We start from the raw sequence: 12,889 nt of genomic DNA, 5'->3' as shown, positions 1-12,889 counted from the left end.
AGCAGAGGAGAAGGAGGAGGCTGCTTTACATTTCCACTTCTCTGGACACACCAAGAAAGCAGACGATCACTCATTCTTAACGTGGCCTGCAGAGAGACAGTCACTGAACATAAAAGCCGTTTGCTTTGAAGCGAGGCTGGACGTGGACACAGAGCAGCGTCCAAGTGATGCTTCTCCTCTGAGCGACCGATGGGCGCCGAGGGCAATGTTTGCTCCTCGCAACACGACTGTTACTGTAAAACATTTAAGACCACTTTAAAGATAAATAACCAATGTCAAACATTTTAAGGCACTTATTTACTCTCACCTAACACTACACCCCATAACCTGCATGAAGAAATGAGTGGCAGAGAAGACGATAAACAATTTAAAGCAAGCTTTTACTTCTGTTGTGATGTGAATAAAACATGTTGATTAAACCTCAATTCAAAAACAAAATTACTATTTTATCAGTGTTTGGGACACCGATGTGAATAAAACATGTTGATTAAACCTCAATTCAAAAACAAAATTACTATTTTATCAGTGTTTGGGACACCAACTTTCCATTTCACTTGGTAACATGTTTTCCAAAAAAAAAAAAAAGATCAGTGAGAAATAATATTCTTCAATACGCTCCAGAAGTCACTGCACAACAGAATTATCCACAGCAGAGCCTTAAATTCACACACGCAGATCAATGAGGAGCTAAAACTTAAACTTAACTATTGCCACGTGACATGCCAAATAAAACACGTGGATCACAACACACGCACACGTTAAGAACCTTTTCACATCGATATGCAACAGGTCAACGCAGAAGAAAAGCCATTTAAAATGTCCAGCAGCAGCAGCTCGTGGCAAACAGCAGCATGCAAACAGTCCGATCGCCCAACTTGAACTCAGTCCTCGTACTCCGTGTACTTCTTGGCCGATCCGTGCACTTTGCTCGCGGGGTATTTCTCTCTGTTGAGGGCCATCTTCCGAAGCACCGCCCGCGGGAGGTCGACGCGACACTTCTCGGCGAGCTCCACCAGGTAGATCATCACGTCGCTGAGCTCGTGCGCCAGGTGCTCCCGCTCCGAGTCGGTCCAACCGGGCAGGCCCTCGGCCACCTCCCCCCGCCACTGGAAGAGCTCCGACACTTCGCCCACCTCGCCGACCAGGGCCAGCAGCAGATTGCGGGGCTGGTGGAACTGGTTCCAGTCCCGCTCGTCCGTGAACTCCGCCTGCAACCGCCTGATGTCCTCCATGGTGGGCTGCGGGCTGAAGGAGAACCTCTCCTCCCCGGTTCCTCCGTTCCGAGACGGGGCTTTCTTCCCGTTTACCGCCGACGAGTGGGACGTGTCGTTGCCGCCGTTAAGAGACACGGAGGGGTCGTCGCCGTTTTGTCCGCAGGCGTCCTTTCCGTTTGTAGCCATCATGTTGAAGGATTCTATTGTTTTAATCGTCTGTAAAAGCAATGTTTTATTCAGTAAACAACGTGATCTAACAGCGGCCTGCAAACATGTGAAGAAGTCCCGCCGGTTTTTAAAGCGGAAATGACGCATTATATGTAGGAAACCGCAAAGTCACCCGAGACTGGTATTTGTAGTTTTTACCTCGGAAAGAGCTTCGTCCGCTGTGGCGTAAACTGTCAGTTTAAAGCACTACAACTCCCTTGTTCTGTGACGTAACAACATGGCTGCCCCCTCCGTAGCAGTAAGTGAGCTGCTGCATAAGATGAATAAACGAATCTCACTATTGTACCCAAAGGCTTCGTGTATCATTAGAAGGATAAGCGCACCAAGTTCGCGATGCGAGAGTCAACCGAAGCTGAGAGCGAAGAGGTGAGTGACGATGTCAGTAAAACTCACAGCGGAATACTTTATGCGCCATGGTGCCCCTGACGTGTCCCTCCACCAGCCCGCCGTAAACAATGCGGTTTAACAACAACCAATGGATGAGATTCCTCCGCCCGGTCGACCTGTTTAAAAAAGATAATTGTTATCAAGATTCATCAGGTTTCTTCCGTGGATACTTGCACTTCTCACCTGGAGAGAAACAAGCTGTGTTTACACCCTTTATAGTCAATTAATTATCTCTCTGAGAGTTGCAGCTACGCTGCATGTTTACTTTCTTAAAGTTTGGACATTTGCAGTTGACATATTATTTTCTTTTATTCAGTGATGTAACTCACTTAACGTTGATAAACCCATTTTATTGTAATTCACCCATTTCTTGTTACAAGCTCTCCCCATGTATTTGTTAAATACATTATACACACATATATATATATATATATATATATATATATATATACACACACACACACCACCATATGTTTTTCCAGAGTACTGAACACATGCGCAGAGGAGGAGGAATGTATCATTTGTCTCCGGGAACAAGAGACTGTATACTTACTATAGTAGTATGTACTAGTTTTTATAAGAGTTCATACACTACGTAGGCCCACCATATCTTAATATTTTTAGCGGAAATATACAAGAAATGCCATTGAATGACAAGTTAACTGTGATTCAACTTCGCAAACCAAATGTTTTTTCAAAGATTCAATCATTCTGCCTACCTTTATTTCCTTTCTGCATTGCATTGTGGGATGATTACTGTATTGCTGCATTGGATTCAAATGTACTACTACTGGTAATAGTAGTAGTACATGTTTTACTACTACAACTATCATTTTAGTACATTTTCCATCTTTAGCACATTGCATACTCAAATCGTAAGTGTGTATAAGGGAACCACGACACAGCATCACTTTGAGTTGTATTCAAATATCTCCCCCCCCCCCCCCCCCCCCCCCCCAGTGTTTCCCAGCACCTCGTCGGCGTGGTGGGATTGGAAGTGCACGCCCAGATTAACTCCAACACAAAGCTGTTCTCCGGCTCGCCGGTTGGTTTCTCAGCCCCCCCCAACTCCCTGGTGTCTCTCTTTGATGCATCCTTACCAGGCACATTACCCGTAAGTGTTGTTTTAACTGGAATCGGACAACCTTTTATTTTTATTTTCATGTCAACCTTTTCTTGTGAGCTCTTCGGTTAATGCCGCAGCAATGTGCGTCCCCCCCCAGGTCCTGAACAAGCGATGTGTCGAGGCGGCGGTGATGACGGGATTGGCTCTTAACTGCACCATAAACAAGAAATCCCTTTTCGACAGGAAACACTACTTCTACGCCGACCTCCCCGTGAGTTCTTCACGGGCGCTTCTCTCAATTGTTGCTTTCCGTGCAACACCTAGGTTTTAAGAGGTGGTAGCACAGACGTTAATGGGGTACTTTATCTGACAAACGGCATCGCAAAGACACTACAGTCCTGCACACCGTGCTGCATCATTGATTTAGCTTTGATATAAGCTCAATCGCCCCCCCAAGTTCTCCCTCACCGCTTTCCCACTGCACTCTCCCGGCCACGAGCACTAACTGAAATAGGGAGCAAGTCCTGCTGAAGCAGCAAAAAGGCTGTTTGCCACACGCACGGACGAATGGCACCGAAAGCTGTTAAAGAAACACTCTGGGCATTTTCTTTAACGGTCTCGTTTCCCTTAGTGCACTTCTGTTTGAACATTTTCCACAGCTCATTTCCCTCTTTGCTGATGATTTTGGAGATGGCGTTCTTTTATTCACATCATTTGAATGATCGGTCGGCATTCGCGTGCCGGCTCATTTGCAGTAAGGTTTTCAGAGCTTTTCTGTCGAAAAATAGCTGCGTGCTGGGACTGGAAGTTACGGTGATGAAGAAAACAGTGACGACGCAGAGCAAATCCAAGAGGTAGAACGCGTTTACCAGCACGATATTTAAAGGGGGCAGCGTATCAGTCCCACGGTCATCACTTGGGAATGTGGCTACTTATGTGAATATCCGACAACAAGCCATACGAGTCAAATGGCCGCCTGGTAAGGAAGAGGACACTCACTGATAAATCCATTTAACAGCTTTGCCCAAGAGATGCTCACTTTGCTCTCTGTAATGTGGGGCTCGCATGGCAAAGTTTCACTACCCCTCAGAGCCCAAAGGGTAATTTGACTTCTATTATGAGTGACATTTTAAAGCTTAGATGAAAAAGACCAAATGTCACAGGAACTCGAGACTTGCCCTACAAAGACCTTTTCTAATAAATGGAGAAATTCTCCAAAGACGGCTGTTGGGGAATTTTGCGTCCTGAGTGTTCGAGGTCGGTCGTTCCCTTCCTAAGATATTATGTTAACACTGCACTGGGAAGGTGATGAGGAGGGCAACGAAGAGCTTAAGTGAATTTCCCAAAAGAAGCGGCTTCAAATGAAAATGCTGTAACCCCGTGACGTAGCGGTAATAAGCAGAAATACACTGACTCAGAGCACCAGCTGGTATTTTTATTGCACAATTTCTAGTGTAATAGGACTGATTTAAATGATTGCTTCCATTGATATATCTGAATGGTTTCTGCTCTAATTTCTTTGATTACTTGACTTTATTGTGAAAATATGACTGTTACGGGTTAATGGAGCACGATAGCTTTCTGTAGATAGATGGAGTTTTACCACCATTTAAAATTTCACAGACTTTACTGGTTATCACACAGTTGCAGCTGGACATATTTGAATTACAATGCTGGGCAATGCTTATCTCCCCAGAGGCCATGCAACTCGACATTCTAGCAAAATTCTCCCAGATGCAGAGGGATTACTGTTGGGTTTCTCTTGCTCTTTTGTGTGTTTGCCCAAGATTGCATCACGTCCTTTGGAATAACTCTCAAGAAGCCGACACACGCGCAGCAGGAACAATAACACCCAATTGCAATCTGGATTTTTCTCTGAGATATCCCAAACAACTCATGCCGGCCGGTCGATACTGGACCGTCTATTTGTGCATAAAGTTTACTGTTGTCTCTGCACGCAATAGCTGCTGTTGCCTCGTTTAAATAATTGTTTATTTAGTCTCATCAACTATTCAAAAAGAGAGACCTGGCTTGAAATTGCTTGATAACCTGAAGAGTCAGAGTGCTTTAAATTATGCAGATAATACTTTCCACATACGACCTAAAGTTTGAGTGTAATCAATGCTCATAAAATTGAACCAGGAGGAGGATCGAGGGGGGGGGGGATTATCCCGCCCTTGCAAAATACATTTGTAATTTGCGTCGTGTATTATTGATATGTTCCACTAGAAACCCCTGATTGCATTTTGTGAATCACCACAGTTGCTCATGAAATGATTCCTCCTCCTCCTTTCAATTGAAATGGCAGGCAAGCCATAAAAATAATGTTTCCTCTTAGGTTTACAGCTTTTTTTGTGGGGGGGTTTGGAGTGTGTGTGTACTTGTCCAATGCACTAAACACTATGTGAGAATGCGTGCATCTGTGATGTAAAAAGAGTTACAGGGAGCGTTTGGAGCATCTCCCGGGGCTTAGGGAGTAATTGGACAACAATAAATGTGGCAACAGGGGGTCTTATTGGGAGAAGACTGTCCTCAGCCTTCCATGTGTTGGAAGTTGGAAGAAACAGAGGATTTCTGAAAAGCGGCATTATGAAATGGTATTCACAAAAAGTCCTGCAGATTTAGTGATTGAATCCACCAAGAAGAACAGTAGTTAAACAACCCTCCTGAGGTTTTTTTTATCTCTTATTCTATTCAAAAGGAGGAACTTATTGATTGTGTCAATTAGGCACATTGAATAGAGAGCCTGTGACTAACTGCCCCCCCATGTCCTCTCCCACGTCCCCACTTTCCTTAGCATAAGTGTTATTAACGTGTAGTTCCTGTGATGTGGTTGCCATAGTAACACGGGGAATCCGTACTCGGTGGTGATTCTTTCAGGAGTGGAGGAGCGGATGAAATGATCATTCTTATGTTTTTCTAAAAAGGAACCTTGAGTGAAGTGCCAGCACTGAACTGCTGCATTAATAGCGGCGGCTCGGTCCAATCAGCCTTCACGGGGTTTTAATTGACGGTGCCTGCCGCATCTTTACACAAACCCAGGACAGCCGCTGCTGCAGGGCGGCACGGTGCGGTGGCGGCGGTCTTTCCACGTGTTGTCTCCAGGAGCTCCGGTTCTGACTTTAGAATGATGCTCGAATGATCTAAAGCACATCATCTAGAAAAATGTATATCCAAAATTTCAGGCTGGATACCAGATCACGCAGCTCCGGCGGCCCATCGCGGTAGACGGCGTGCTCGCTTACAGCCTCCTCGGAGGAAAGAACCGGAGCCAGGTCGTCAAGAAAACCGTCAGCATCAAGCAGATTCAGCTGGAGCAGGACAGCGGCAAGAGCCTCCACGATGACGTCCGCAGCCAGACGCTCATAGACCTCAACCGAGCAGGTAGCCGTGCTATTCAACAATAGAAACTATTCAACACACAACAATTAGTCACGAAAATATAGTAAGGATTTCGGAAAGTTTTGAGGGAGGTACTGTTTTTTCAGTCAGACGTGGTTTAAATTGCTCAACAAAGCGGGGACTGCTGCCGAGGTTTGTTCCAGAGTTCCACGGGACGGACACCTTCAGAGCTGTCTTCACGTGTGACAGGTGTAGGTCTAATGGAGCTGGTGATGGAGCCCGACATGAGCTGCGGAGAGGAGGCGGCCGCAGCCGTCAGGGAGCTTCAGCTCATCCTGCAAGCCCTGGGCACCTGTCAGGGGAACATGTCCGGTATGGAAACCCCTCTCCGTCTGTGTGTCTCTCTGTCCCCCTCACTATGTTTTTTGTTTTTTTGTTTTTGTTTTCCGAAACTTCGAAAACTCCAAACCTATTTCCCGCTTTGCGTGCATGTCGTCCGTCTCTCTCCGCAGAGGGACAGCTGAGAGTGGACGCCAATGTGTCCGTCCACCAAACGGGGGAGCCTCTGGGCGTCAGGACAGAGGTGAAGAACATCAACAGCGTCCGATACCTGGCCAGGGCGATCGGTACGTTCCAGATGTCCAGCGTGTCTGGGTTAAGGGTGCGACGGGTATTCGGGGAGGATCTTTGAACACGGTTTCATGTGATCGGGTCTCAACTGGCTGCATGAGGCCACACACACACAGGTCCAGAACCAGTTGTTATAGATTAAACTGTATATAAGAATATAAGCTTTACCTTGACCAATTTAAATAGTAAAATACTACATATTTCTGTATTATGTGTACGTTTATTAAGTCGGATTTGCGATGTAAGACTTATAAAGGGAATATCACGCTGTGGCATTGCTGCTCTTACTTAATTTAAAGGAGAACTTTGTCACACAAACACAAACTTCAAGGAAGCCAAAGAGAAAAACATGCATTTTCTGTAGCCAGGAAAAACATTACGTTTTCAAAATAAGAAAATATTGCTCATTTTATGTAGAGACATTAAGGAAGCATAGTTTATACTGACAGTAATCATTTTTGGACTAACCAGTCACAAGCAATTAGCTGTGATTGCAGCGTGTGATTCCGAATCGTCTTCAAGCGGCTGCTCACTTAAGAAAGCGTAGATTTTGTGTCAACTTTAACGTCGCACACGGTCGATTGAGATTCACTCAAGAAAGACGACCTCCAGCCAGGAAGCGTCTGGTGCACGGGGGACATGCTGCACATTTACACCACTGCATACTGTACAAGTTTGTATTCAAAAGTCCTGCAGAAGAACATCGTCTCTCACAGCCGTAACGTAGCGGCGACGCGTTAAGTGTCCCATTCAACCGCCACGTCCTGCCTGTACTTGTGCTCTCGTTAGTTACTCTCCTTTTGCGTCCCCAGACTACGAGATCCGGAGACAGATGGAAGTCCTGCAGAGAGGCGGCACGGTGCAGAACGAGACCCGGGCATACGATTCAAAGTCAGGGTAAGAGGAGGGAAGAGCCAGTGTGACACCCCCTCCGGCCATGGTGGTAATCACGATGAATGGAGGCATCTTTGGGTGGCGCCGTCGTCCCGTGTTCTGAGCGTTATGTTCCACTTAGAGTGAGCAAGCTTCTAAAAGTTTTATAAATGCTTCCGCTAATGGCAGTCTGGGTTGGTGAACGCCACTCTGCGCCTTTGTGTACCTGTCGATCGCGCCGTGGGAGTGGAAGGACTTATTTTTCCCCCTTTGTCAAATATAAAAGTTCAAACGGAGGTCACTGGAACATGAAGAGCGTTAAATATGTAAATATCAGAGAATACAATGATTTCAAAACATCAGAGAACACGGCAGCCCCAGTATTGATGATAGCAAGTCATTTCTATGAGATAAATTCGGTCCAAACAGCAAATCGTCCCATTTAAGAGCCTTCAACCAGTGAAGTTTTGGCAAACCTCCTTCCGACTGACTCATCGAGCAACTAATTGTTTGAGTTCAGGTATCTCTGATTTAAGTTAGCTACGTTAATAATCATCTTTTTCTCTAGGGAGACCATTCCTATGAGGGACAAAGAGGGTCTTCAGGACTACAGGTAAGCGCACGTTTATTTGCTTTATTGATGTCGACTCATGATGTGGAAGAACATCCTGCTCTGAGTGACTGAAAGAGTGGCAAGTAGATGGAGAGAAAAAGATTGTGGTGATGAAGCATCCCCCCCCTCCCCCCTCCCTCCACTCCAGGTTCATGCCGGAGCCCAACCTGCCCCCTTTGATCGTGTACGAGGATAACGCGTCGCTGCCCGCTGGCGTCGACGCGCGGCAGGTTGTGGTGGTGCAGGAGATAAAGGCGGCGCTGCCGGAGCTACCCGGCGTCAAGAGAGAGCGGCTGGTGCAAACGCACGGCATCCTGCCCGAGCACAGCTTCACCCTGGTGGTGAGTCCGTGAGGAGGGCGAGAGAGGAGACGTGATTCTCGTCACCGCATCTGCTCTTTCTGTTAATCTCCACCCGATCAAGTCGGACTCCGCTGGGTTGATTCCCGGCCCGAGCGATGCAAACGTGCAGGTGCAAGTGGTGAAAGCATGTTCGCGGCGCTGTCGTTGCAGAACGAGGACGGGCTCACGGAGTTCTTTGAGGCCGTGCTGGAGGGGACCACGAAGGAGCCGAGGAAGGTGATCGGCTGGGTGACGAAGGAGCTGGTGGGTCACCTCAAACAGCGAGACATGAGCGTGAGCCAGAGGTGAGTCGTCCAGCCACGTCCCTTCGTGTCCCTCTGCCGTGCAGGATTGGTCTCGGCTCATGAATGCAGAACTGTTCTGCTCGCGTGTGGGTGTCTTAAAGATGAAACCACTCGCTGGTTAGGAAGCTGAACACCCTCACGACGCTCGCTGTTCAGGTCCGCCTGTGAACTTTCACTCCGTCACCTCTCCCCGTCTGTAATGGCGGCACAGAAGAGCCCGCCGGGCTCCTCGGTCACAAGCCGCTGCTCTGAGGGGTTTAACTTGTTTGTGAAAAACACGATTTAGTTCACCTGATGTCAGAAGTTGAGCTCCATATCCGTTTACTCATGACTGAACGTAAGCCCGAGACACTTCAAGGAATTAAGCGTTCATGGCAGATGGTTTTACAGATAGATCCGGTACACAAAGAAAAAAAATCCCATTAGCGGGGAAGGCTGTGCAGGGGGAACTAATCCCCCCCCACCCGCCCCCTTGATAAACATGAACATTAGATCTATAACACCAGTTAAAGCAATAACTCTAATAAACTTTGCTCATTAGGAGGGGTATTGGATGTTGGAGGGAGTCTCGCAATTTTGTCTGTCGTTCCAATGCGATTGGACGCGGCCCGAATTCCGAACTGGAGGCCAATTTTGTCTCTCATCCTTTTTGAATCAAAACGAGAGCCGGGGGTCGTATTGATATTTAGTTTACCAAACCACTTTGCAGGCCAACAAGAATCATAATTCTTCTTGGCTCAATAGGAAAGACCTTATTTAGTTATGGAACCGTTTCCTTTTTGAGATTGCTGAGAATATATAATATATATATGTATGTATATACATATATAGTTAAACTGTCTGGACCCTGGCAGCATGTCAACCTTGCTGGTCTCAGCATTCTGTTATGAACTGGTGTTGTCCGAGTGACATCATAGATTATTGGATTCTTTGAGCTCATGAATGTAAATTCGACCAGATGACCATCAGTTGGTGAAATCATTATTTCTTACACTCAACACTCAACTAAAATTGAACAAAATCCTATTTTGATATTTCTAATATAAAGAGACGTTGCTATCTAGTGAAAGAATGACGCCACTGGTGTCCCACCGTGTATGGCGCACTGAGACGCTGGATATCGTTGGGTGGGATGCATCTTTGTTGTGCCAGATTAAGACTTTAGAAACCTCACTGCAAATTGTTAAACTTGAAACAAATATATGTATATAGAATACATTTAGAAATACATATAAATAATGGATATTTTTCATTTTTTTCAATTGTTCTCTTAATTTCATTACAGAGTACATTAAATTGAAAAAGGTAACGGGCACAGACGCTTTGAGGGTTCATTTATTTCCTCTTCCCAGACTGTCTGCGTGTGAGTAAACCACCGAGAAGCTGGCGTCAGTATGTGCATGATGTTGCATTCTCTTTGGTTGAAAGTCGGAGACTCAAAGAAAATTAAAGAGCGGCCGGCAGGACGGTGAAGAGCTGCAGGCGGAGAAGAAACTAATTGGCATTTTGGGGTGAACAGAATGAACAGTCTTCATTAAACATGACATTTTGGCCCATACGAAGGTCTTTGAATATAAAATGTCTCTACGTCGCCTGTCCTGTATGATGCGTCCCAACTGTTTTATCCCTCTGGTCGCTGAGTAGCAGAGATGAAAAAAGCAATTTTGAAGCATTTCGGGCAGGTAACCTGAGAGGGGAAACTCACCTGACATGTTTCAGCTTCCTGCAGGTGAGACAAGCCACTCGTCTCTTTCAGGGTGTCCCCTCGGGATGGATGCTGGGGGGGCCGATGAGGGAAAAAAATCACTGCCTGGGGGGATTTTTGGCAGGCCGGTGACGGCATACAAATATATATGATATATTTATATATATATACACATCACCAGGCCTACATTAATGCTCTGTGGAGGCATGGAAACAACTCTAATATGAGCAAAAGTTTACTTTATATTTCACATGCTGATCATTTATCTACCAAACTATTTCAATTCCTGTGCTTGTTCGCTAAGTGTTTGTGTCAGAACGGATCCGTATCACACCAGTAATGACGGTAATCATCATCAATCTATTTTCTGCCTTTGCACAATTTGTTTCTTCTTTTCTTTTTATCAAATTTCACTTTATTATTTAATGCATTAGTTGAGATTTTGAGCCGCCTGGTACCACTGTTGTTCAAACCGAGGGGCAAAGATGGATACTTTCATCTTTTTATCCACGTGAGTTGCACAGAAATTGGAAAGTCAAACGCATTATAGTCACGTCGCAAACTTCGATGGACCCTTTTGTCCTTTCAGTCTGATTCTCCCGCTCTCCCGTTTTTCTGCATCTATTAAGCAGTAATTTCCCCAAAAAACCTTCAATTTGATTTCAGTCCAATCTCTCCGTCTGCTCTGGCTGAGCTGCTGGAACTCCAGGAAACTGGACACATCTCCTCTCCGGTTGCCAAGCAGGTCAGTCTGCTGCTCAGAGCGTGCAATTACCCGCTTCTCCCCGTCACTCCACACTGTGTACACACACACACACACCCCCGCCAGGGGCTGCTTGTGTTCTAGTTTCACCTGCGTCATCCTGGTTTCCTCTTCTCGCAGGTGTTCCAGGACATGTGGAGGTCACCGGGCAAGACGGCCCCTCAGATCATCCGAGAGGGGGACTTGGGTCTTGTCAGCGACACCACACAGCTGCACAACATCTGCCAGGAGGTTGTGGACTCGCACCCTGATGCGGTGAGGGCTCGCACATGCAAATTGCCGTAATTCTATTGTTTAGTTTTGCACGTTCTTAGAGGTCTTGTGTTTTGTTGTGGCTCTCCGTAGGTTCACGCCATCAGAAACGGAAACAAGAAGGTTCTGAACAAGCTGATGGGCCTGGTTCAGAAAGAGACCAAAGGCCGAGCCGACCCGGTTCTGGTGAGGGCAATTTTACAAGAGAAGACATTGTGATATGCACTGCAAGACCGAGCCATGTCACAGACACACACACACACACACACACACACACACACACACACACACACACACAGCCGGAGCATGACAGGTGTGGCCGAGAAGAGCGCCGTGACACCGATCAATGCAGCGGTACCGCTGCAGTACACGGTACCGCTGTATGACACGATGGTTGATCAACGATGGTTGATGAACTATTGACTATTGATGACATTTTTTGTAAATAGGGAAGAACAACAACCAGTGACTTCCATGTTTATGTGTTTAAAAATGAATAAAGATTTTCTGGTTAAGGCTCTCTGCGGCAGAGTGGAATCAAACTTATAACATGTTAAATATCCTGAAAAACGAAGCACTTCATTAAATGTTTAATTGAAATGGTTGGGTGAGGAAATAAAGAGGATTGTGATTTCAACAAAACAATCATCCAAGCAGCCCTGCGTATAATTCAATAGAAGTATTTAATTACAACTTTATGTGCTTTGGGCAACTGCCATGTTGCCAATTATGGTAATTTGTGAGGGCTGGAAATCACACATGATTAAGAGAAAACCTGAGACCGCTCAGACAACCAGACTTAGAGCAATTAATGAGCTCCCTCTTGTGGCCGAAGCACCTAACTTCCCTTTTAATTATACCTGTAACATAGTGGAGCATTACATCTGGATTCTCTCTGGTGTTGGTGTCAACTTAATTATTTAAAAACATAATATATATGTTGCTTCTCGTCTATGATCACAATAATAATAGCCTCAACATTGATCCCTGCAGTTTACTCATATGTTGTGAAGTAAGTCTTTAGTAAAACTAAAAAATAATGGATAGTTAGATGGAAGTTAAAGTCCGACAGCCTCCAGGGCCTCGTATATCAATTTCCTGCAGTTTTCTCAGGGGAAATACTTTCATTCTACTCTCTTAACCCTTTAGCAAAAAGATGTTGACTTGTGC

At 45.8% G+C, this 12,889-nt stretch overlaps 2 protein-coding genes across 3 annotated transcripts; one reads left to right on the top strand and one right to left on the bottom strand.

The window, feature by feature from the left end:
* Positions 1–361: 361 nt before the first annotated feature.
* dctpp1 (dCTP pyrophosphatase 1) lies at positions 362–1,529 on the bottom strand. Its single transcript, XM_040186533.2, has one exon. The coding sequence runs from the start codon at positions 1,527–1,529 to the stop codon at positions 882–884; it is 648 nt and encodes a 215-aa protein (XP_040042467.2). The 3' UTR covers positions 362–881.
* A 125-nt stretch (positions 1,530–1,654) lies between these two features.
* Positions 1,655–12,367, top strand: gatb (glutamyl-tRNA(Gln) amidotransferase, subunit B). 2 transcript variants are annotated; one of them, XM_078109168.1, is made up of 14 exons: positions 1,660–1,808; positions 2,790–2,943; positions 3,053–3,166; positions 6,081–6,279; positions 6,487–6,609; positions 6,750–6,863; positions 7,680–7,764; positions 8,309–8,353; positions 8,502–8,694; positions 8,866–8,999; positions 11,371–11,449; positions 11,588–11,722; positions 11,813–11,985; positions 12,018–12,102. In XM_078109168.1, the coding sequence occupies exons 1-13, from the start codon at positions 1,660–1,662 to the stop codon at positions 11,936–11,938; spliced, it is 1,650 nt and encodes a 549-aa protein (XP_077965294.1). In that variant the 3' UTR covers positions 11,939–11,985; positions 12,018–12,102. The 2 variants fall into 2 exon arrangements, with proteins under 2 accessions (XP_040042466.2, XP_077965294.1); XM_040186532.2 differs by having other exon boundaries at positions 1,655–1,808; positions 11,813–12,367.
* The last annotated feature ends 522 nt before the right edge of the window (positions 12,368–12,889 follow it).

Source organism: Gasterosteus aculeatus, chromosome 9, assembly GCF_964276395.1.
Source record: "Gasterosteus aculeatus chromosome 9, fGasAcu3.hap1.1, whole genome shotgun sequence".
NCBI classification, from domain to species: Eukaryota; Metazoa; Chordata; class Actinopteri; order Perciformes; family Gasterosteidae; genus Gasterosteus; species Gasterosteus aculeatus.
Note: the sequence above shows the minus strand (reverse complement) of the source record. Positions and strands in the feature narration are given on the sequence as shown.